The sequence below is a fragment of the Capsicum annuum genome, chromosome 10, assembly GCF_002878395.1.
Source record: "Capsicum annuum cultivar UCD-10X-F1 chromosome 10, UCD10Xv1.1, whole genome shotgun sequence".
Classification (NCBI taxonomy): domain Eukaryota; kingdom Viridiplantae; phylum Streptophyta; class Magnoliopsida; order Solanales; family Solanaceae; genus Capsicum; species Capsicum annuum.
The window spans coordinates 738009-759459 of NC_061120.1; the positions used below are offsets into that span (position 1 = coordinate 738009).

At 35.9% G+C, this 21451-nt stretch overlaps 3 protein-coding genes across 3 annotated transcripts; 2 read left to right on the top strand and 1 right to left on the bottom strand.

Annotated features, from left to right (window-relative positions):
- Positions 1-761: 761 nt before the first annotated feature.
- LOC107845294 (peroxisome biogenesis protein 5) lies at positions 762-12247 on the top strand. The gene is made up of 15 exons (XM_016689527.2): positions 762-1113; positions 3516-3644; positions 3725-3881; positions 4335-4528; positions 5154-5402; positions 5847-5969; positions 6741-6905; positions 7900-8096; positions 8601-8847; positions 9273-9357; positions 9657-9766; positions 10064-10288; positions 10896-10961; positions 11450-11544; positions 11634-12247. Exons 1-15 carry the CDS (start codon positions 1000-1002, stop codon positions 11710-11712), a joined length of 2235 nt encoding a protein of 744 aa, XP_016545013.2. The 5' UTR covers positions 762-999; the 3' UTR covers positions 11713-12247.
- A 709-nt stretch (positions 12248-12956) lies between these two features.
- Positions 12957-16359, bottom strand: LOC107845295 (putative 4-hydroxy-4-methyl-2-oxoglutarate aldolase 3). The gene is made up of 2 exons (XM_016689528.2): positions 16207-16359; positions 12957-13787 (listed from the first exon to the last, which is right to left on the bottom strand). Exon 2 carries the CDS (start codon positions 13718-13720, stop codon positions 13220-13222), a length of 501 nt encoding a protein of 166 aa, XP_016545014.1. The 5' UTR covers positions 13721-13787; positions 16207-16359; the 3' UTR covers positions 12957-13219.
- Positions 16360-19538: 3179 nt separating this feature from the next.
- LOC107844874 (putative 4-hydroxy-4-methyl-2-oxoglutarate aldolase 3) lies at positions 19539-20433 on the top strand. The gene is made up of 2 exons (XM_016689208.2): positions 19539-19598; positions 19746-20433. Exon 2 carries the CDS (start codon positions 19762-19764, stop codon positions 20266-20268), a length of 507 nt encoding a protein of 168 aa, XP_016544694.1. The 5' UTR covers positions 19539-19598; positions 19746-19761; the 3' UTR covers positions 20269-20433.
- Positions 20434-21451: the final 1018 nt, after the last annotated feature.

A 21451-nucleotide genomic window follows, 5' to 3' on the forward strand; every position in this document is an offset into this window, starting at 1 on the left:
GAAGATGGAACAGTAATTTCTGAATAACGAATTTCGAAGTAACTTATTTCACAAGCAATCGAGCCTTGAATTTAAGTTTTTGGCTTCCTTACGAGACGAGTCAAGTCAATCAAGGTCCAATAATACAAAAGAAAGTACTCTACTTCCTTCGCGTTATCTTTCTCTCTCACTTATTTCTAAAATAGATTTTTTCATTTTTATATGTCAAAAAAAACTAATTACTTTTTCATATTCTATCTTAGAATTAATAGACGTATCAACTATTATTATTATTATCTTAACCGACGTGCTAAATCAAACGTGACAAGTAATCATAAACGGAAGGAATATACTCCCTTCGTTTGCTTTTACTTATCACTAATTTCCTAATTAAATTTCTATTTTTACTTTTTATTTTTGACATATCAAAAAAGATGAATTTTTTCCTATTTTATTCTTACTATTAATTATTTTTTTCTAAATTAATTTCAACATACAATATAAACATCATTTAATAAGAGTATTTCAACAAAATATCTATGTTATAATTGTTTTTCTTATTAAGCGCGTTAACTTAAAATATGACAATTAAAATCGAAAGCATGTACTTTCTCCGTCTCAAATTTTCTAATTTAATTTTCTATTTTACTTGTTTTTTTATTAATTAAGAAGAGATAATTTTTTTTTTTTTTTATGTTTTTACCTTTTGCATTAATTATTTTTTTTAAAAATTAAAATATAAATATTATTTAATAAGGACACTATGATGATAATCTTAATTTGAGAGGGGTAATTTGGGACCGAGGGAGTTGGAATATCACATTTCCCAATAGAAGATAAAAACGAGTAAACAACCAAACAAAACAAAACCCAAATCGCCTACCCTTCGCAAATATAAAATCACACACAAATTCACTACACAACAAACTTCACACCTTCCCCGTTGTCCTCACCGTCTCCTCCGTCTTCCGTCGTCTTCCTCCCACCGCACCGGCGACAACCACCGTATATACAAAAGTTATGGCGATGAGAGACTTGGTCACCGGTGCTCCGAGCTGTGGAGAACCTTCATCTTCTTCTAATCCTCTTGGTGCTCTCGCTAACGCTCTCATAGGCTCTTCTTCTAAGACTCAGGTACCTACCTGATTAGCATTTAAACCATGGTATAAGCAATCAGCTTATCAATACTGAACTCGGAACCAAAAAAATGGATGATATAATTTATTATTGGTTTATAACCTTATACATGAAGAAATTTGTATATCGATGTGATTTTAGCTACTTGTTTGTTATGTATTTCGTGTAATATGCTAAGGAATTTGTTCGATTTGCTAATTGAGTAAAGCTCCACGAGGTTATTGTTTAAAGCTGTAAGCAAGCAGCTTATTAATACTGAATTCAGAGTGAAATGGATGTGTATTATTCGGATTAAGGTGCAGTTAATTGATTGGTTAATTGATATATAATCTCATAAGCGAGGAAATTTGTTCATCGATGTCTTTCTAGCTACTTGTTTGTTATGTATTTCGTGTAAATTGCTAAGAAATTACTTCGATTTGCTAACTGAGCTGAGTTTTAGTCCATTCTAGCTGAAACACCTTTAGAGAAACCTCAAGAAGCCTCTACGCTGTTATTGTTTTAAAACTGTTGTTGATATTCAATATCATACACTAAGAATTCTGTTCATTGATGTCTTTCTAGCTACTAGTTTGTTATGTATATTGTGTAAATTGCTAAGGAATTAATTCAATTTGCTAATTGAGTTGAGTTTAGTCTATTCTAGTTGAAGCCCCTATAGATTCTCAACACTGTTGTATTTTTGAAGTATAAAGTCAAGCAGCTTGTTACTAATACTGAATTTGTTTACCACAAAGCAGATTCTCTACAAGGTTATTTATAACTGTTGTATTTGTTTAAGCATATAAGCAAGGAGCTTATTAATATTGAAATTCAGACTGAAATGGATGTATATGATTGGGGTAAAGGTGCAATTGTTTGATTGGTTGATATGCAATTTCATGCAAGGTTACTAGGTTGTTACGAATTTCGTGTAAATTGCTAACGATTTAGTTTGATCTGCCTTTGAAGCATATACAAGCAAGCAACTTATTAATTCTAAAAGTGCAGTTGGATTGATTGGTTGAAATGCAATCTCAGACACGGAGAAATTTTTCTCTAGCTGCTTTTTCGTTACATATTTGCTGTATATTTCTACTGATTTAGTTTGATTTGCTAATTGCTAATTTGTGCCGAGTCTGTGTTATAGCTTGCTAGTTCCTACTTAATTATCTAATTATTGTTTATGTGTTAATAATATACTTCATTTCTCCTCGACTTGGAGCTTGTGTGACTATATCTTAATTGGAGCTGGTTTGTTTCAAATCAAACTCTTGGTGCTTCATGTAGTTGAGTTTAATCCATCTAAAAGTGGGCAGCATTTATTCTGGGGTTGAAGCACCTAGAGATTTTCAACGGTCTAAACCTCTATAAACTTGTAATTGTTTGATTGATCTTCAAATAATTCATGATTGGAAAGTGATCACCGTGTGATTTCGTGCCATCAATTGGAGTAAAGATAATGGGAAGTTAACTGGAGTGTGCAGGAAATACTTCGGGCCTTTCTACACAATAATTTGAAGCAGCTAAGGGCAGTACTCTATGAACTCAAAGCAATGTGATTACATGAATTCTCCATTTTTTCAATCCGAAGGCTTAGAATTAGAAACATATCAATAAATCAAGGTGATTGTTGTCCATTGACTCGTTGGACCTGATAGGTTGTAGGTCTTAGTCTTCTCAGCCTATTCTTGATACGTTGAAATAACTTATTTTTCTTTATAAGATGTTGACCGCTCTTTTATTTCCTCTCAACTTTTGAAGTACGGAGACACATATGTGCACACATATATATATATATTACATATAAAAGATCCATGAGTTCCTTTTTTCATCTCTGGAAAATTTTCATTCTTTTCAATTACTATTAGATAGAGCTATACAATTCTAGTATGCTACTTTAGTTGCGAATAACTAAAATCAGAGCTTACCTGGTTTGATTGTCCACTTCTCTTAGTCATGGGGGAATCAAACTGATGTTTGGAAATCACTCTTCTCCCCTTATCAAGCTGGATGATTACTCTTTCTGCTAATCCATTAACTTAAACAGTTTGATGGTTTAAAATTGACGGAATTTATTACCTGGTATCTGTGATGTTGGAAGGTAGCAGGTACCCGGTCGAATAGTTGAGGTGTGCGCAAGCTAGTTCAGACACCACCATTATCCCTAAAAAATTACTGAAGGAGTAGGCGTTTCTAACATCTAGTCTATACGAAGCATTTTTCTTTTAGAATAGTTGTAAAATGTTTAGGTTACATTCATATATCTGTATTGAAAAATTTTGTGGATAAAAATAGCCTGAGAAGAACACAAGTTTAAGTTTGGATTAGCTTAGATGGCTTTTCAGAGTCTAGGTGTTTTGTGCGTAAATGTGTTATGGGCTTGCATTATCTTGATTAATGATTCATCTCTCTTACAGGAAAGGCTTAAAGAGATCCCTACTTCGGTAAGTACGTCGTCCAATGGCAACTTCCTTGCGGGTGTTGAAGAACCATTGGCCACACTTCCAGGATCAGAGTTTGAACATCCACTGCAGCCTAATATTCAGGTTAATAAATATAGATGCTCGTGGGTTGATGAGGGATCCACATGTGAATGCAATACTCACTTGTAATACAACTTTCTCAGGGTTCCCAATTCCTTCAAGGGTTTCGTTCTGCGGACCAGAATAGGCTCGCTGATGCTTGGGATGAGATACAAAGGCCTCAACTTCCTTTCGCTCATGGAAGTCAGAACATGACAAACATCCCTTTGGAGCATGCTCGACTTCAACCAGATTTGAATGGTAACACTAAACAGTCTCTTCAATCATTACTTTTGATGAATTTCAATACGAATAGCCTGCAAAGTTGCTGTTGTGTGTATTTGTCGATATGGCACTAAAAAGTCTTAAATCTAACTGCGGAAAAGCCTATACGAGTTCACTTGTTGTGCTTCAACTTTTCGAATGACATGATAGATATCTGTGCCTTTGAGAATAACACAATAATCTTCTACCATAGAGGTAAAAGGCAGACTTGGGAAAAGGATTGAGCTTGTACTTAGATCGCATTGGGCATTTCCAACTTGGTGTTTTCCTTTTCAAAAGAAGTGGGATAATTAGCGAATATCAATAAGCTATGCTGATAGTGATTGCAAATATATGTGAAGGAAATAGTATAATATGACGTTTGAGGCACTAATTTCACACACTTTATTGTATGATCATTTGACTTTGATTGCCTTTTCTCCAATCTAGGGCCTCCGCAACAAGTGTTGTCAAGCTTTCTGCACTCCTTTGTCAACAGCAGTCATGGTGGTGTTCCATTTCGTCCTGCTTCATTGCCTTTATTAGGTTTATCAGAAGGTGACAAGCAATGCATACGGGACCGTAGCTCGATCATGGCCCGCCATTTTTTTGCTGATAAAAGTGAAGATTTCATAAATGGACAGGTTTGGTTTCTATCCATGTAATGCCACTCATTTAATGACACTTAAGGTACAGTGAGGTATCAATGAAACAAAATTCTCTAGTTTTATTTATTAAATTTACCGTTTCTCGAATTTGAAATCTAATATGGTATTAATAGAATAGATGTTGGTTAATTATCTGGAAGATATAAATAATATCAAAACAGAAAAAAAAATAGCTTATGTTCTTTGGTGATGTGATGTGTGAATAATGACGTTGGTAACTGTATTTTCCATCCATCAGAATTCATCATTAGTTGTGAGATTTTGTGCATGTATTTGCTAGTGATAGACTTTCCAAACTCGGAAATCGCCAAGGAAGTTGATAGACTTTCGTAAGTGTAACTAGGAAATCCAAACACGTCGTCTGAGAAGTGTATTGGTGTATATGAACAAGAGATAATTGTTGTTTCAACTCCACACAGACAGAATATTGTGGTTTGATGAGGGAGCGGAGAGAGTGTTGTTTCAATGGTAATACTGTGTTGTGTTGCTTCGGTCATTCAGTTATTGAAATGTGCTGAAATACGTCTGTGCTCTCTGTTGTTTTATCTATTGTGTCTTCCTATAACTATTGTATAACTAACCTAACTATCTTATTCATCAGGTTAATGCTCTATTATCTTCTTTAGAAATTGATAGTCATGCTAGGGCAAGGGGCCCTGTGCCTGGAAGATATCCCGAGCTTGAGGAGTATTGGAATGAATCTTTAGCTATGAAACCTGCGCTTCATGTTGCAGATGGATGGATTAATGAGTTTTCACAGAACCGAGTAGGACATGCTGACCCCAACTCTTGGGTCCAATCATTTGAACAACAACATGGTGCTAATGGCTGGGCATCTGAATTTGAGCATGTAAGAAATTTTTGTTGAACTCTTGTATAAGGTGAGGTTGCATTTTGGTCGAGAGGGGAAGTGAAAAAGAGGAGAAGAGTCTACATGTAGATACATATGCGCGGGTGGGGAGAGAGATCATACTAATTATGTTTAGAGCATCTGTGTCTCTTAGCAGTTATGGATTAAAGTCCTTTGTAGAAGCAAGAGATAAACATGCATGCGCACCTACACGCACACACAATAACGGAGAGAGGGAAAGCACAGACTGGCCTGTATTCAAATATCAGGAAAATGCACAGAGAACTCATTAAGACTAATTGTGTTTCATCTTTTTTATTTGGTGCGACTTATTTAACTCACATCAAAGAGGGCCTGATATCTGCTACTCTCTCTCCTGTTTCCCTGCTCCCATCTCTCTTTGTTATTTGTTTTGTTTATGGGTACAATTTCTAACTATTGCAGGAGCAATCCCAACTTGGAATGATTGGTCAAATGAGAGGTGCAAATATTCCTAACCTGGCAGCCATGGAGCAAACACGTATGTTGGCTCACACATTAGCTCAGAACAGTGACCCAAAATTTCAGGTTTCGTGCTAAGTTTTTTCATTATTGTTTTTTATTAAATAAATGTTGTCATTCTTGTGGGTGTACTTTGGACGGTTATCAATGCATGTGAGGTATTGGGGACCACCCCCAATTATGGACATAGTACCAGAACTGATCAACTGTTAGGATCATCATGATTGTTCTACACGTGTTTACTTCCATTTTCCTTTGCCTTATTAAAAACTTCTTATATATACACCTTATTGTGCATGGAGTAGGGAAGGGAAAGGTCTTTAAGAGTTGCATGCTGTGACATTATAATCGAGTCATGATTTTGGCAAACTGTACTTAATGTATTTCAAACAACATCGTACTTTTCATGAAAAAGAGGGCCTTGTCATTTCTGCTACCCTCTAAACTAGCGCGTGCCTAGGTGAGCACGTCCCAACATATCTGCAATCTGGGGATTCATTATATGACTAGTTTTGTGCTAGCTGGCTGCCAGCCTACCACACCCCTCCTTCTCGGGCTTAGGACGGGCAACATGTGCTACCTCACACACAGGTAGTGTTTCGCCTGTATCAGGAAATGGTGACTACTTTCTAAAAATAAATCAGAAAATGATTGTTGACCTGAACCACCACAAGGACATACTTGCTATCTAATGAGGGTTCTTTAACAAATTGAGTGGAATATATCTATTGGAGGAGATGTTAGCAGATAAATTTTTGTTCGTTGGATCATTTTAGAGTGTTTGCTTATTGCATTTGTATCTTCACTAGTATATAACTGCTTTAACAATTCATGTAGAATTCCAAATTTCTCCAATTTGTATCCAAGATGAGTCGAGGTGAAATTTCTATTGAAGAAAATCAATTCAAGCCTGCTACAATATCTTCTGGAGATTGGGAAGCAGAATATGAACAGCAGCAAAATGGAGGTCAAGCATGGGCTGACCAGTTTGCACATGAGGAGGCAAGTACAAGTTATTGCATATCTTGATCTTACCCCAGAAGTTGTGGGTTATGTCTTGTTCTGATCTTTTGAGTATGAGATGTGCTAAAACCTGTTGAGCCTGGAGTTAATTTGAACTTGCTATTTCGTCTTGCTAATAGTGTTCTCTACTATATATATATATATATATATATATGGACATTTTAAATCTTGGACAAGTATACTTTTTTTTCTGCAGTTACATTCATGGTCTTTTAGGTTAATTTTGTTGCCCTTAGTAGGCGCTTCGATATGCGATATGAATTCATGATTTCATATCAGAGTCTGGACATGCGTTATGGGATCATGATTTCAATTTTTTTTAAAATGTAAAATTTGACCTATAAGTTTATATTTTAAAATTTTGGAAAAAAAAAAAAAAGACTCATGCTTTGGCTTGAAGAAATTTACCGTACCATGTGAAAGGTTTATATTAAAAAATAACCAGTTACTACTATTGTTAATTAGTGGATGCTTATAAAATTATATGTACTTGAAAGCTTGCTATTGTAAATATTTATTTATAAAAGGAATATGGAAATATGGTATTTATTAATGAGGTATCTTAGGAATTCCGATATCTCTTTATGAACTATTGTTTACTCATCTGTAAGATTGTAGAACAATTGCGGAAATTTTGATAGTTCTTGCAATCTGTGGGTTTTTCATGTTTATGAGAAAAATACAACTTAACAAATCCAAATTGCATATCTAAACAAAATTTTAAGTTCAAATCATGATTCCATGTCGCATGTCCAAATGGACCCTTAATTGATTCTCCATTAACTGAGAGTACGGTGGGGGTTTCCTAGTTAAATTGTTGACTAGTTCTGCAGACATTGTTACTACTCTATGTGGAAAATACCTAATATGTGTGGTTTGAAACATGATTTTGGTTGGTGAATTTCCTTTTAACATGTTATGAGGTTCCAGTCCTTTCGCATTCATATTTGCTCGTTTCCTCTGTTGTTTTCAGCTTTCTCGTGGACCACAAGGGTGGGTGAATGAGTTTTCTGCTGAACGTGAGCAGCATGGATCTGTAAATAATGATTGGGTAAATGAATTTTCAAAGTTGAATGTGAATGATGATTGGGCAGATGAATTTGGGCGTCAAGTTGCTGAAGGAGCGTTTGGTGAAACCTCTGCTGATGGCTGGGCAGAGGCTTATGATGAGTAAGTTTCGGCATTCTCGAATAAATATGAATTATCTGGTATTGGATTCATGATAATATATGAGACTTCTCCCAGTACCAATTTCTGTAACTGTTAAGTTGGCATATTATACGCGTTAAGCTGGGGCCCATGAATCACCTGATTTGAAAAATTCTCTCCAGTTATTTTGTCCGTTTTTCTCTTGGTGATGTTATGCTTCTCATTTGTCATGTCTGCTTTCTCTTGTTCCTTTTTTTTTGAAAGGGAAATACTTTTTTGAAGGTGGAAAGGGAAATTCTTTGCCCTTCCTATTTTATCCCCTATAATCCCTGTTAGTTCCTCCATCTTTCTGAGGCCTTTTCCCTATATTTTCTCATTTCTTTGTTTTATCTTTTTTATCAGCCTTTTCATGGCAGAAATTGGCAACCCTATTCATATCCGTTGTTTCTTCTGCTTTTGCGCACTGCTATGCAAGGGTTATGCATTTCCTTGAATTATGTGCTTTGTTTTACCATCAATGAACAGGTATATGAATGAGCAAGCTGCTCTCAGGCAGCAATCAGATGCATCAAGGGGAGTTTATGTGTTCTCTGATCTGAACCCTTATGTTGGTCATCCTAACCCTCTAAAAGAAGGGCAAGAACTGTTCCGAAAGGGTCTCTTAAGTGAAGCAGTTCTTGCATTGGAGGCTGAAGTCTTGAAGAACCCTGAAAATGCCGAGGGTTGGAGGTTACTTGGCATAGCACATGCTGAAAACGATGATGATCAACAGGTTAGTATTAGTTCAATCAATCTTCATTCGCATTTTTTCTATATCTAAGTTCAAGCCATTAGCGTTCTAAAATTTGACTCTTAATCTTTATTAGATTGTTTCACCAATTGAACTTGTGAGTTTAGTTGTTTCACTGTTATAATGGTATGTGATGCCTGAAGAATTGTGTGGTTGAGTTCTCCCATCTTTTACTGTTTGATCAAAAATCACCTAATTCTAAAAAATAATTGATTTCATTAGTAGCATTAACCATTTAATTTTTTGAAGCAAGTGTAAGGAGTTGATACTGAAACCAATGCTGCAACAGTGATGTATGTTGATATGTTTAATGGTTCAGAGTCCTTTTCCGTCTAGAGATCTTTGGGTCACAAATGTGCAGCTCAATTTGTTGTTGAGGCATAACACCATAATTATCTTTATCACAGGCTATAGCTGCTATGATGCGGGCACAGGAGGCTGATCCCGCAAATCTGGAAGTACTTCTCTCTCTTGGAGTAAGTCATACAAATGGTAAGTAGTTGGTTCGATAGAGTTTTCTTCTCTCTTCCATTTCAAATTATTATTTGGTCCTCTAGATTTATTGCTTTTTGTGCCCTCGAACTGTGTTCAAATATGTTTGTTCCAATAAGAAAATAACTTAATTAGGCAATGTACATTCTCATGAGGAACACCACGACATCAAGAGAGGGATTTTTTATTGGATTTTGTAGTTATCCTGATTTTACATGTAGTCTGTAATTTTTATCTTCCAAGGATTACTAATTTTATCATATTAAAAAGAATTGTTTTTTCATTTTGTAATTTTTCAGAACTGGAGCAACAAGCTGCGTTGAAATACTTGTATAGTTGGTTACGTCACCACCCGAAGTATGGGAGTATTGCCCCTCAGGATCAGCCCGTTTCTTTCTATCATGCTGATGTAAGACTCCTTATTTAGCTTCTCTTCCTACCTTCCCCTCCCCTTTTCTCCTCATACATACCTGCGGTGGATACGAAGATGAAGTATACCAATTGTTGAATGTTGTTAAGGGTTCATTTTAAACTTTAAAGTCCTAAAATGTCATTCTAGCTCTTTCTGTGTTTGCCTTTTCCTTTCTCCTCCTCATCTTTTGCATCCTCCTTTTCTTTTGCCGGGATTGCAGAATGGAAGGAACCACAACATAGATGATGTAAATGAAGGGCAACTAACTGAGATGTTTATATTTATGTGATTCAGGTAGCTAGATTGTTTACGGATGCATCTCAAATGGCACCTGATGATGCTGACGTACACATAGTACTTGGGGTGTTATACAATTTATCAAGAGAATATGACAAAGCTATTGAGTCTTTTAAGACAGCACTAAAGCTCAAACCTAGGGATTACTCGCTTTGGAATAAGCTTGGGGCAACACAAGCTAACAGTGTCCAGAGTGCTGATGCAATATTGGCTTATCAGCAGGTATTCTTCATTTAACCTACTGAATAATCATTTTTCTCCATTTTAGACATACGATGGTGGATCTGCTTGGATATGTTAACCTTGTTACTGATTTACAACCTTACAAGGAGGCGCACCTATGATTTGCTATTGTCCCTGCTAATACAAGTTTACTTCTATACTATATAGTTAGGGTGTACCTGGATATTTTTTGTGCTAACTCTTTGCAATTGTAACACTGTAATTACCCGGGGATGATGGTAGCATAATAGTGTGTTGAACTGAAAGATGTTACCCATCATATGAGCTTGTTGGGCCTATCTTGGAACTGAATCTTTTAAAGACGTGTTTAAATGCTTCTTATTCACTTATATGTGCCCTTCAACTCTTGTATAGATGTATTAGTCTCATTGTATATGTATAGAATGGAGCTGTGGCTTTACTGTTTTGAGATGCTGAAAAGTTTTTGGTTGATCGCCACCATTAGTTTTGTTCCCATATGCTGCCTTCCGCTTTTGTATCGTCAATCTTCCTTTCCATGTGCCCATATATGTGTGTGTGTGTGTGTGTATCTGTAGCTTTGTCTGAAGAAAAAATTGACTATTGACATTTCAATTTTACTTCTCAGGCACTAGATATAAAGCCTAACTATGTACGTGCATGGGCAAACATGGGAATCAGTTACGCCAACCAGGTGATTTTCTATGCCTTTTGGAAGTTATAAACCACACTCGTAGCACGTTTTATATGATTCTTTTCATTTGTGTTCTCAAGTTACAATTCATTCCCAAGTTAATAGCAGTAAGCATGTTTTTTGTTTTTGAACCTTGGTTGTGACTGGTATTATCTGCAGGGATGGTCAGATCATTTTGGTAGTTATCCATCTGTTAATTGTTGTTCCAGATGAATTCCTAATTATCCTGTGCTGAACAGTGCTGAAATACCAAAAATGAAGTTGTTTCACCCATCCTGAGATAAATGCAAATCATGACGTTTTATAAAAATAGTTTCCCCATCTAATTGCAATATTCTCTCTGTTCGAGATTCTTATCTGCAGTGCCATGCTGTGACCTGTTTTCATTTAGAATGCTAAAATTTCTTTTGTTTCTCGAGCCTGGTTTGTTTAAGTTGTTTTTAGTAGTGCATGCAGTGCAATTTCAAACATATTCTTTTGCAATGCAGGGTATGTATGAAGATTCCATCCGTTATTATGTCCGCGCACTAGCTATGAATCCCAAGGCGGATAACGCCTGGCAATATTTGAGAATATCACTCAGGTACATCACGTGAAGAAAATTCCATGTGTTGCTCTATTGTATTGCACGTCACTGATTCAGTTTTTCTTTGATACTATTTTGTTGGGCAGCTGTGCATCTCGAAACGATATGTTGGAAGCATGTGACGCGCGGAATCTTGATGTTCTCCAGAAGGAGTTTCCTCTGTGAATAGTAAACATTGGGCTTAATGCTGATATGACAGTAGAAGTGTTTGATTTCCCTCTTCTTTGAGGATACCAAAACTCACACCCTCTTTAGCCTTGTGAACTTGATTTTGATTTGCATAATTATATTCACTTCTTTTGTAGCTCATTGGATCCCTCATCCCTCAACGCCTGAGAACTTAGAAGACCAAGCATCATACTTGAGCGAAAATTAAGCCAGACTGGACAATGCCCGGAGCTAGCATATAGTCAAAATTATACACCTCCAATCATTTAGTCACATTGTATTGTAGGAATGACAATGTAATGTAATAAATAATACAAGTTTTGAGGTGGGTTGGGGGTTGGGTGATATAATGCTGCAAAGTAATCATAAGTGCAATAACAAGCATGTATAATTGTAAAGTCGATCATCGCTCATGAAATGTCAATTCCTTGTGGTGTTGGCCAGGGTAATTCAAAATTCTTGTGTTGATTCTGTAGTTATGGAACAACACTTCACCAAGTCCCAAGGTTTAACGGAAAAGTTTATATTTTCACATGTGTTCATGCTAAGCCTCACTTTGTGGTAACCTGGTAACTGCGTGACAGCTCGTAAATTCTACGGAAGATGTAAACTGCTCTAGGCAATTCAGATGCGATGAGTTAATGACTGAACGACTGGTGGAAGTTGGATTCGATCTCAGATCCTAGGTATGGGAGACCCACCTCCCAACCATCGTGGCCTTGCGTGCAGATAACTCATTGTCAAAAGACAACTACTAGAGTTTCTAATAATTTTTATTCTTCTGTTAGAAAAAAGAAGAAAAACTATATTTTAAGGCTTCTTGCACTAATGCTTTTGAGATTTGTAAAAGTAGTTAAAACTCTTCTTCCCCTCCTCCCATTTTTCATTTTTCATTGTTAAAGAAATATTCAAGATTATTGTGTGAATAATAGGGCTAAAGTTCAGATAAAACTGATTTTTGCCCAAGTTGCATTATATTTAAGTGAAACTGCAGAATAAAATTACCCTTAAACTATCAAAAAATAAGTCCATATGTATCCTTTGCAATGTGTTAGTGCACAATTGAAAAGGACCAAATATATGAACAGTGAACATTCCCATCAAGAGAAGCTGTCATGATTACAGCAGCATCCCCGATGAAATCCCACAAGTTGGGTCTGGAGAAGATATAGCGCATGCAAACCTCACCCCTGCCTCGTGGAGAGTACACAAATCTTGCCCCTTCTTGGTTGAGGTAGAGAGGCTGAGAAGCTGCCGCGATTATGTTATACAAAAATATCAAAGAGTACTTCATTCTGTGAGCAAACTCAAGCTGCTTGGTTTCGGTACAAAAGCTCACAGCCATGAAAAATAGTAATGGGTACACCCTTATTAGATTACATGAATGAAACTATCTACAGAACAACACAACACAAAACAAGAATTTAGCCTGATTGATATATGGCTTTTGATCATAAATCTGAACACACAGAACTGAGAGCAGAATAACCACACGATTCTCAAATCAGACCGATAATTCAGTTTTTGATACGAGGATGCCATCACTATCTGCATATAACCACTCTCCTTCACGAATCAGCATGCCTCCAATGTAAATAGGAACATGCTTTTCGCCCTGACCTTTCTTGTTCGATTTCTGAGGGTGCGATGCCAATGCACGAACACCAATGTCACAACCGTTAATCTCATCTACATCTCGAATGCAGCCATTAACCACAATACCTGCCCAACCCATATTCTGGGCTAGTTGTCCCAAGTTCCCTCCTACTAAAGCACATCGCATACTCCCTCCGCCATCTATGACAAGAACTCTTCCTTCACCTTTAGTTTCAAGAAGCTCCCTAACCAACACATTGTCCTCAAATACCTTAAGGGTGGCGATGGGGCCGGAGAAAGCTCGGCATTGACCATATATCTTGAAGATTGGTGGCAAAACTCGTAGATCGCCACTTGACAGATGCGCTGCATTCACATCACACACTTCTGCTGTCGCCAAGGATGCCATATCTTATCCCGGAAGTATGACAGGTCGTAAAACTGAATCAGTTCAGTTTCGTTTCTGGCAGCCTTATCTATCATATGCCAGTAAAAAATATAGAGACCGGAGAATGAGATTAGCTAAATGGAGCGACATGGTTAATGAAGATTATAATCAACCTCAACTTGCTTGGTAGTTGTTACTGTAAAGCGCAGCCCGGTGGACTAAAGCTACCACCACAAACGCAGCCTTACCTTGCATTTCTGCCAGAGGCTGTTTCCAAGGCCTCTTGTAACCTTGGTAGTTGTTACTGTATCGTTCATTTATCATGTTTCATGTGGCTGGCCTGAAAATTCCCGAACACCTTAAACACGATGGTTGAATTACAGATGTGTAAATCTGCTAGATAGGACTCGTATGAGCCAGAAAGACGTTGAGACCCCGCGCAAACTGTTCGCGTAAATCAACTATAAGTAGTCAGAACACACAAATATCAGCATTACAGCAGAAAAACTAGGCAGGTGACAGCAGCGTTACCCTACATTTCTGTAAGAGGCTATTTTCATGTCGACCTCCTAGTCACACGACAACAACTTTACCGGTTACTCCAAGGATCCCGTTCTAGAAATGGCAATCCATAACCCCAACTAAGGTTATCACCAAAATGACGACTCACTGAAAAACATAGAAGGATAGATACTACTGCTATGGTTCTCCCTGAGAACTACAGTTGATTAATACAATGCAAGATTCATACAGGACATAACATCAAGAAATCGAATTTCTACCGGCATCCTGCAACATATAACTCTTCACATCAAAATGTAGATTCGCGATGACTCAAAACGTTACAATACCATTTACCCTCTTCCCAACAACAACATACCCAAGGTAAAGTGTACGCAGTCTATACCACTACCTCAGATGATGTAGAGAGGCTGTTTTCGATAGACCCCCGGCTCAGGACAGATACCATTTACCCTCTTCCCAACAGCAACAACAACAACATACCTAGGATAAAGTGTAAGTACCACTACCTCAGATGAAGTAGAGAGGCTGTTTCCGATAGACCCCCGGCTCAGGACAGATACCATTTACCCTCTTCCCAACAACAACAACATACCCAGGGTAAAGTGTACGTAGTCCATATACCACTACCTCAGATGAAGTAGAGAGACTATTTCCGATAGACCCTCGGCTCACAACAGATACCATCTACCCTTTTCCCATTTGTCTAAGTTATGGTACTTGCTGTCTATACAACAAAACTACCATTACACACACACTGCATTGGCATTAAACAAGCAGAATCAACACTTGCTTGTAAAGTGAGCATTTTTTTCCCCAGAAGCAACATAACATGCACATAAAAAAAAAAGGGCAGCCCGGTGCACTAAAGCTCCCACTATGCGCAGGGTGGAGGAAGGGCCCCACCACAAGGGCGTATTGTACACAGCCTTATCTTGCATTTCCGCCAGCAACAAAACATGCATATAAGAATAACAATTACGACGTGTGGCCTATGGTCAATGAAGTGAGTTAAGAATCATAAGTTCTCATATTACCTACTTGTTCAGGCTTCGATGGACAAAGTTATCCGGTACTTACGTTGGTACGAGGTGGGATGCAACAAGCAAGAGGTAGCTAGAGTGTAGTTTACGATTTGACTGAACTCAACAGCTTTTGTTCAAACTCTATACTCGTCTAAAAAAATCCACTAAATATGTACAAATTATTAATTTAGACGACTAGAATTCCATACTCATTACCATTGAGTTCAAAGACAACTAACTAAAGTTGTAACCTAATAGTCACAAGTCGAATTGATTTCTCATATGATCACCAAACTAAAAGTTAACTATCTTCTAAAGTCACTTACTTGGTTGAATACAATTGAAATACATACAGAAATGCGACTTTCTGAGATAACACTCGGTCCCAAAAAAAGTTTCACTTAGCAAAAGAATTTTTTCCAAAAAATTAGTACTTCTTTGTTTCATTTTATGTGGCATACTTTGACGTACACGGAATTTAAGAAATAACGAAACGCTTGGTGATGTTTACCAAATTGTCCTTTATTAAAAAATGTACTACGACTATCTTTAATTAAGTGACACCTTATAAGTGAAACCAGTAAGGATAAAAGTAAAATTGTGTCTTTAAATAGTTAGCAAATAAGAAAATAAGATAAGGCAGATATTTTTTTATACCGACCAAAAAGGAAATGACAGAAAAATAAATGAATCAGTCACAAGTCACAATGCAAAGCTCCAATCCCACCAAGCATTCACAATTTTATTACAGTAATTTTTTTTTCTAACATAAAGATGGAATATTTTTCATTAATTAAGCAAATTGTGAGTGTGACTAACCTTGCTAATTTAAGAATCTATTTAACCACAACACAAAATTTAGGCCCTATTTATTTATCCAAATTCACAATTAACACAAAATCAAACCTGATAAAATAAACAAATAGTAACAAAGAAGAAAAATAAAAGAATTTTATTTACCTTCTATCAGTAGTTGGTATATGAGCTTTACCCAAATTCAAGAATGAAGATAGAATTCTAAAATTGGAAGGACAAGTAATTTTATATATATATATACTTTTCATGTAATTATGTACTTTTCATGTGTGTGAGAGTATGAGTATACAATTATGTACTTTTCATGTAATTTCCTTTTTCGTCCGTCTAAAAAAAGTTAACCATTTTCTAATTCTAACGTCACATGATGTGTTTGAGACTATAATATTAAATTTATTTTGATACATTTAACATAATTTAAATATATTTTTTATTTTTAAAATTTATGTCACGTTAAAATAAGTCAACTAATTCCATCTGATTTTATTGATCTTTGTGCCCACTCATTCAACAATTATTTATGGGTCCAACAAAGTAGTTGGACAGTGTGCATTTTTTTTTTCTTGGTTGGGGGTTGGGGGTGCGGGGTGGGGTTGTTAAATGAATGTCAAAAAAAGTACATTTAAAATTATTATTATCATTATGAGATTATAACTTTTAAACTATTTTATATCATATGGTAGGTAGTATAAAATAGCGTCATGATTGATAGGATAAGATGTGTTATATAAGATTAAATTTGATATTGGCTTTATACGACATTCTATTGATGGTATAAATTGATCTCGAGATAAATTTATACCATCAATTAAATATGGTATAAATTTTATTCATGAGATATCTCAGACTTATCTATGGAGTACTTTCACCTTATACCTAATCGGATAAGTAAGGATATCTCATGAAGTGGGATACCCCGTGGAGTTATTTTACTCCTCCTTCCCTATGGGATAGTAATTCCATCATTTTAGTACAAATGGTGGGATAAAATAATCCCGGGATTAAGTAACCCCTTCTATCAAATATGACATAAAGTTAATTTCAAACTCTATCTTTGGGAAAAGACATCGTTTCCACCCTAAACTATACCCGAAAAGTCGAAGCCACACCTAAACTATACTAGTGACCTATTACATACCTAAACTATAAAAAAACGAAACTATTTACATCCTGTCAGGCTACCACCACTAGCATGTGGTGTAGTGTTTTACACGCTCTGCCACGTTAGCACCACGTCAGTAAAAAGTATCACTTTTTTATAGTTAAGGTGTGTAATAGGTCACTTATATAGTTTAGGTGTGGATTCGACTTTTCGACTATAGTTTGGGGTGGAAACGATGCCTTTTCCCTTAATGTTTTTAGCCGTTTACTTTTGTTATTTAATAGGATGGACGCGCTTAAAATAAGTGTAACACACGCGCCTTAGAATGGGGGTCGCGGGGAGGTAATAATATTACTTTTATATAGTTAAGGTATGTAATAGGTCACTTATATAATTTATGTGTGGCTTAGACTTTTCTTGTATAGTATGGGGTGGAAATGATGCATTTTCCCCTCCATCTTTCTATCATGTGTATGGTCTGGGAAAGAGCCCAACCACAAAGATCAATTGTATGTGGCGGGAACTGTTTACAAGGCTAGAACCCCTGACCTTCTGATCATGTGACAGCAACTTTACCGGTTAATCCAACGCTTCACGAATTAAAAATTAACAAAATTAGAAATCATGAGTTGAAACTAAGACATTGCCTAGAAGTTTCCTAATGTATTGTTTCATATCTCTATATATATATATATATATTGTTTTCCAATATTTTGAGCTTTGTAGGAATCTTCTTTATTTTGTCAACAAATGTCCTTATTTTGTATATCAATTAAAATGGGCTTAGACTCACCCACTCAAATTCAATTAAAGGAGAAAAGGGGTCAGTTCAGTATACTAAAGCTTTGACTATACGCGAAATTCGAAGAAGACTGAATGACAAGATTATATTATATGCAGTTTTACCTTATATTTTCTGCAAAAGCTTGTTTTTATGACAAAATTTAACTAAAAAGAAAGGGGAAAAAAAAAACTAAAACATTTTAGAAAGAAATAATAAAGAAATTGGATTGAATTTTCCTAAGCTTCTTTTTCTTTATTTTGATATTTGTGGGCTTCCTTGCTTTGTGGACAGATTTTCTAATTTTGGATATCAATAAAATGGGCCCATCTAGGCCCATCCAAAATTCAATTGAAAGAAGAGCAATTTTCATAAATCCCACCAGTTTAATACGTAATTACATAAAATTTCGACTGTTTTCATATTTAAGTAAAATCTTAGTTTTTCATCATTGTCGCGACACATTATCATCTGATACATAAGTATCGATACGTAACTCTTAAATATTAATATCATAGAGATACATTCAGATAGATAAGTCTTATGTATCAGTAGCACAAAAAGAATTCTGATACATAATTTTTGTAGATTTTCAACCAAATATATATTCTTTATGTATTTGTAACCTAATATTCAATAAGATACATAACTTTTATACATTTGATGGAGGATCGCGTGATGTATATTCAATTAATACATTTAGCAAATAGTTCAATTAGATCCAACTTTAATTAAATTATTTAAGCTTTAAACGTGTATTGCATGGAGCAAAAATAATTCAATAAGTTCCAACTTCCAAGTAAATTATTTAAGTGTCTTTTTGATAATTCGGGACAACTTTAATGGCGTCTTTATGTTTTTATTCTTAGAGGTGGTTCGTGTGAGGTCTATGGGATAAATAATCCCGAGATAAAATGCAGAATTATTTTATCCCGTATTTGGTTGGAGGCCGAGGTCATTTATTCCATAATTTATACCATAATGATGAAATAAGTTATCTCATAGACATAATGAGATGACTAATTAATCTTGGGATAACTAATTTCGAGATTAATTATTTGAAGATAACTCTTTTCCAACCAAACGAGACCTTAGTTTTACTATTGACCTCAACTACTCCCAAGTTTCTAAAAAAATGGACATATAATGACTATCCAACTATTTGAGCTACCTCATTGAAGATGCACAAAGACTTTTAGGTGAGAATGGTGTCCATTGTTTAACAAATCGCTAGATGTACTAAAGTTTTCGCTACGATCGTGTCCAAAGAAGGGCTGGACTACAAGGGTTTATTATAGGCAACCTTATCTTGTATTTCCGCCAAAAATTATTTTCACGACTTGAATTCTCGACCTCTTGATAATACGACGGCAACTTCACTAATTACTACATTATTGAATTCGACAAAAGTTGGCTCATGAAATACAAGTATTCGTAATGGTAAGATACAAATTGGCTGTTCGTGTATTTTTTTTCCTATATATCGGTTACAGAAGAACTGCGTGTATAATGACCAAGGGTAAAATAGTCATTTCGCACAAATAAAATAAAAATCTTTATTGTACGGTTCTCTCTTTATGATCACTTTATTTAAAGGGACTACTTTTTCAATATTACTATTGTCATATGCTAAGTTGTGTGTGCTAACTTAAGGTATGTTTCTCTTTGAATTTTAATATTATTATTATTACATGAACCATAATAGATAAAAGATAACAATAACAATATAATCCAAACAAGTTTGAAGTCGATTATATGAATCTTTAGGTTCCATTTCTAACATACATGTTCTTTCAATAGGGGATCGAATAGAAACATGGCGATGACAACCTTAGCTACATCAGACGTGTGTGACGCCAATGCAAAGCTTCTTTCAAATGGGGATCTACGAATGTTGCCACCAATCTTCAACATATATGGTCAGCGCCGCGCTTTCTGTGGTCCCATTGTCACAGTTAAGGTATTCGAAGACAATGTGTTGGTTAAAGAGGTACTTAAAACTCGAGGAGAAGGTAGAGTACTTGTGGTGGATGGTGGAGGGAGCATGGGATGTGCTATATTGGGAGGGAAGTTAGCACAATTAGGCCATGATATGGGTTGGGTTGGTGTTGTTGTTAATGGATGCATTCGCGATGTAGATGAGATTAGTCGATGTGACATTGGGATCCGTGCATTGGCATCGGTACCTAGGAGACCGAGCAAAAATAGGTACGGCGAAAAACACATTCCTGTTTACATTATAGGAACGTTGATACGCGATGGAGAGTGGTTATATGCAGATAGTGATGGCATCCTCATATCAAAAACCCAATTATCCATCTAATTGATATTCATATATATATCATCCATGCATGCATGCATGCACAAAGTTATGATCCACTATGTGGGCTTCTAGTGTGTTTTCTTAAACCATCTTCTTTGGATGGTTAACATGTTGTACTGTTGTATTGTATTGTTAGTTTAAATAAAATGTTTGTTTTGATTGTTATCTAAATTTTATTGTATCGTATCATTACCAGGGGCGTAGTTTGGTGAGAAAAAAACAAAAAAAAAAAGGGACACGTGTTGACTATTCAACTACTTGAGCTATCCCCCATTGAATATGCACAAAGACTAGTGTTAGGTGGGAATAGTGATCATTGTTACAAAAATCGTCCCATGTATTAAAGCTTTCGCTACGCACGTGTTCGAGGAAGGGCTGAATCACAAGGGTCTACTGTAGGTGACTATTTTCACGACTTCAACCAGCTATCTCTTGGTAACACGACAGCAACTTCACTTAGTTATTACATGAGATAAGCATCCAGTACCCCCTTGAACTATGACCAAATTTGCTACGACACACTCCAACTTCACATGGGTCTTATTATCCCCTAAACTCAATTTTAGCATATTTTTGTCGTCCTTTTGTGCTGATGTGTCACTTTTATTACATAAAATGAGAGCCGCGTCAAAGGTGCCACGTCAGTTAAAAAGATTGACAAAAGGTGTCACGTCAACTGAAAAGGTTAACAAAAATATGCTAAAATTTAGTAAAGGGGATAATAGGATCCTCGTGAAGTTGAAGTGTGTCGTAGCAAATTTGGTCATAATTCAAGAGAGTACTAGATATTTTACTCTTATTACATTGTCGAATTCGACAAATGCTAGCTCTCATGAAATACAAGTACTCGTAATGATAAGATACAAACTTCCTCTTCATGTTATTATTGTTGCTATACGTCGATAACATGAGAATCAGGTGTGGTACGATCAAGGGCAAAAGAGTCATTTTGCGAAAAAAAATAAAAATCTTGATTGTATGGTTCTCACTTCACTCAACATCCACACATCACTTTCTTAAGATCACTTTAAAAGGGATTGCTTTTTCAATAATACTTTTTATCATACAGTAAATTGTGTGTGCTACGGGACTTTCAATTTAAAAGAACAAATAAGTTGTCCAATTAAGTGTAAGTCCTTCAAGTTTTTAAAATTAGGTGGGAGAGATAAAAGCTTTTTGAGTT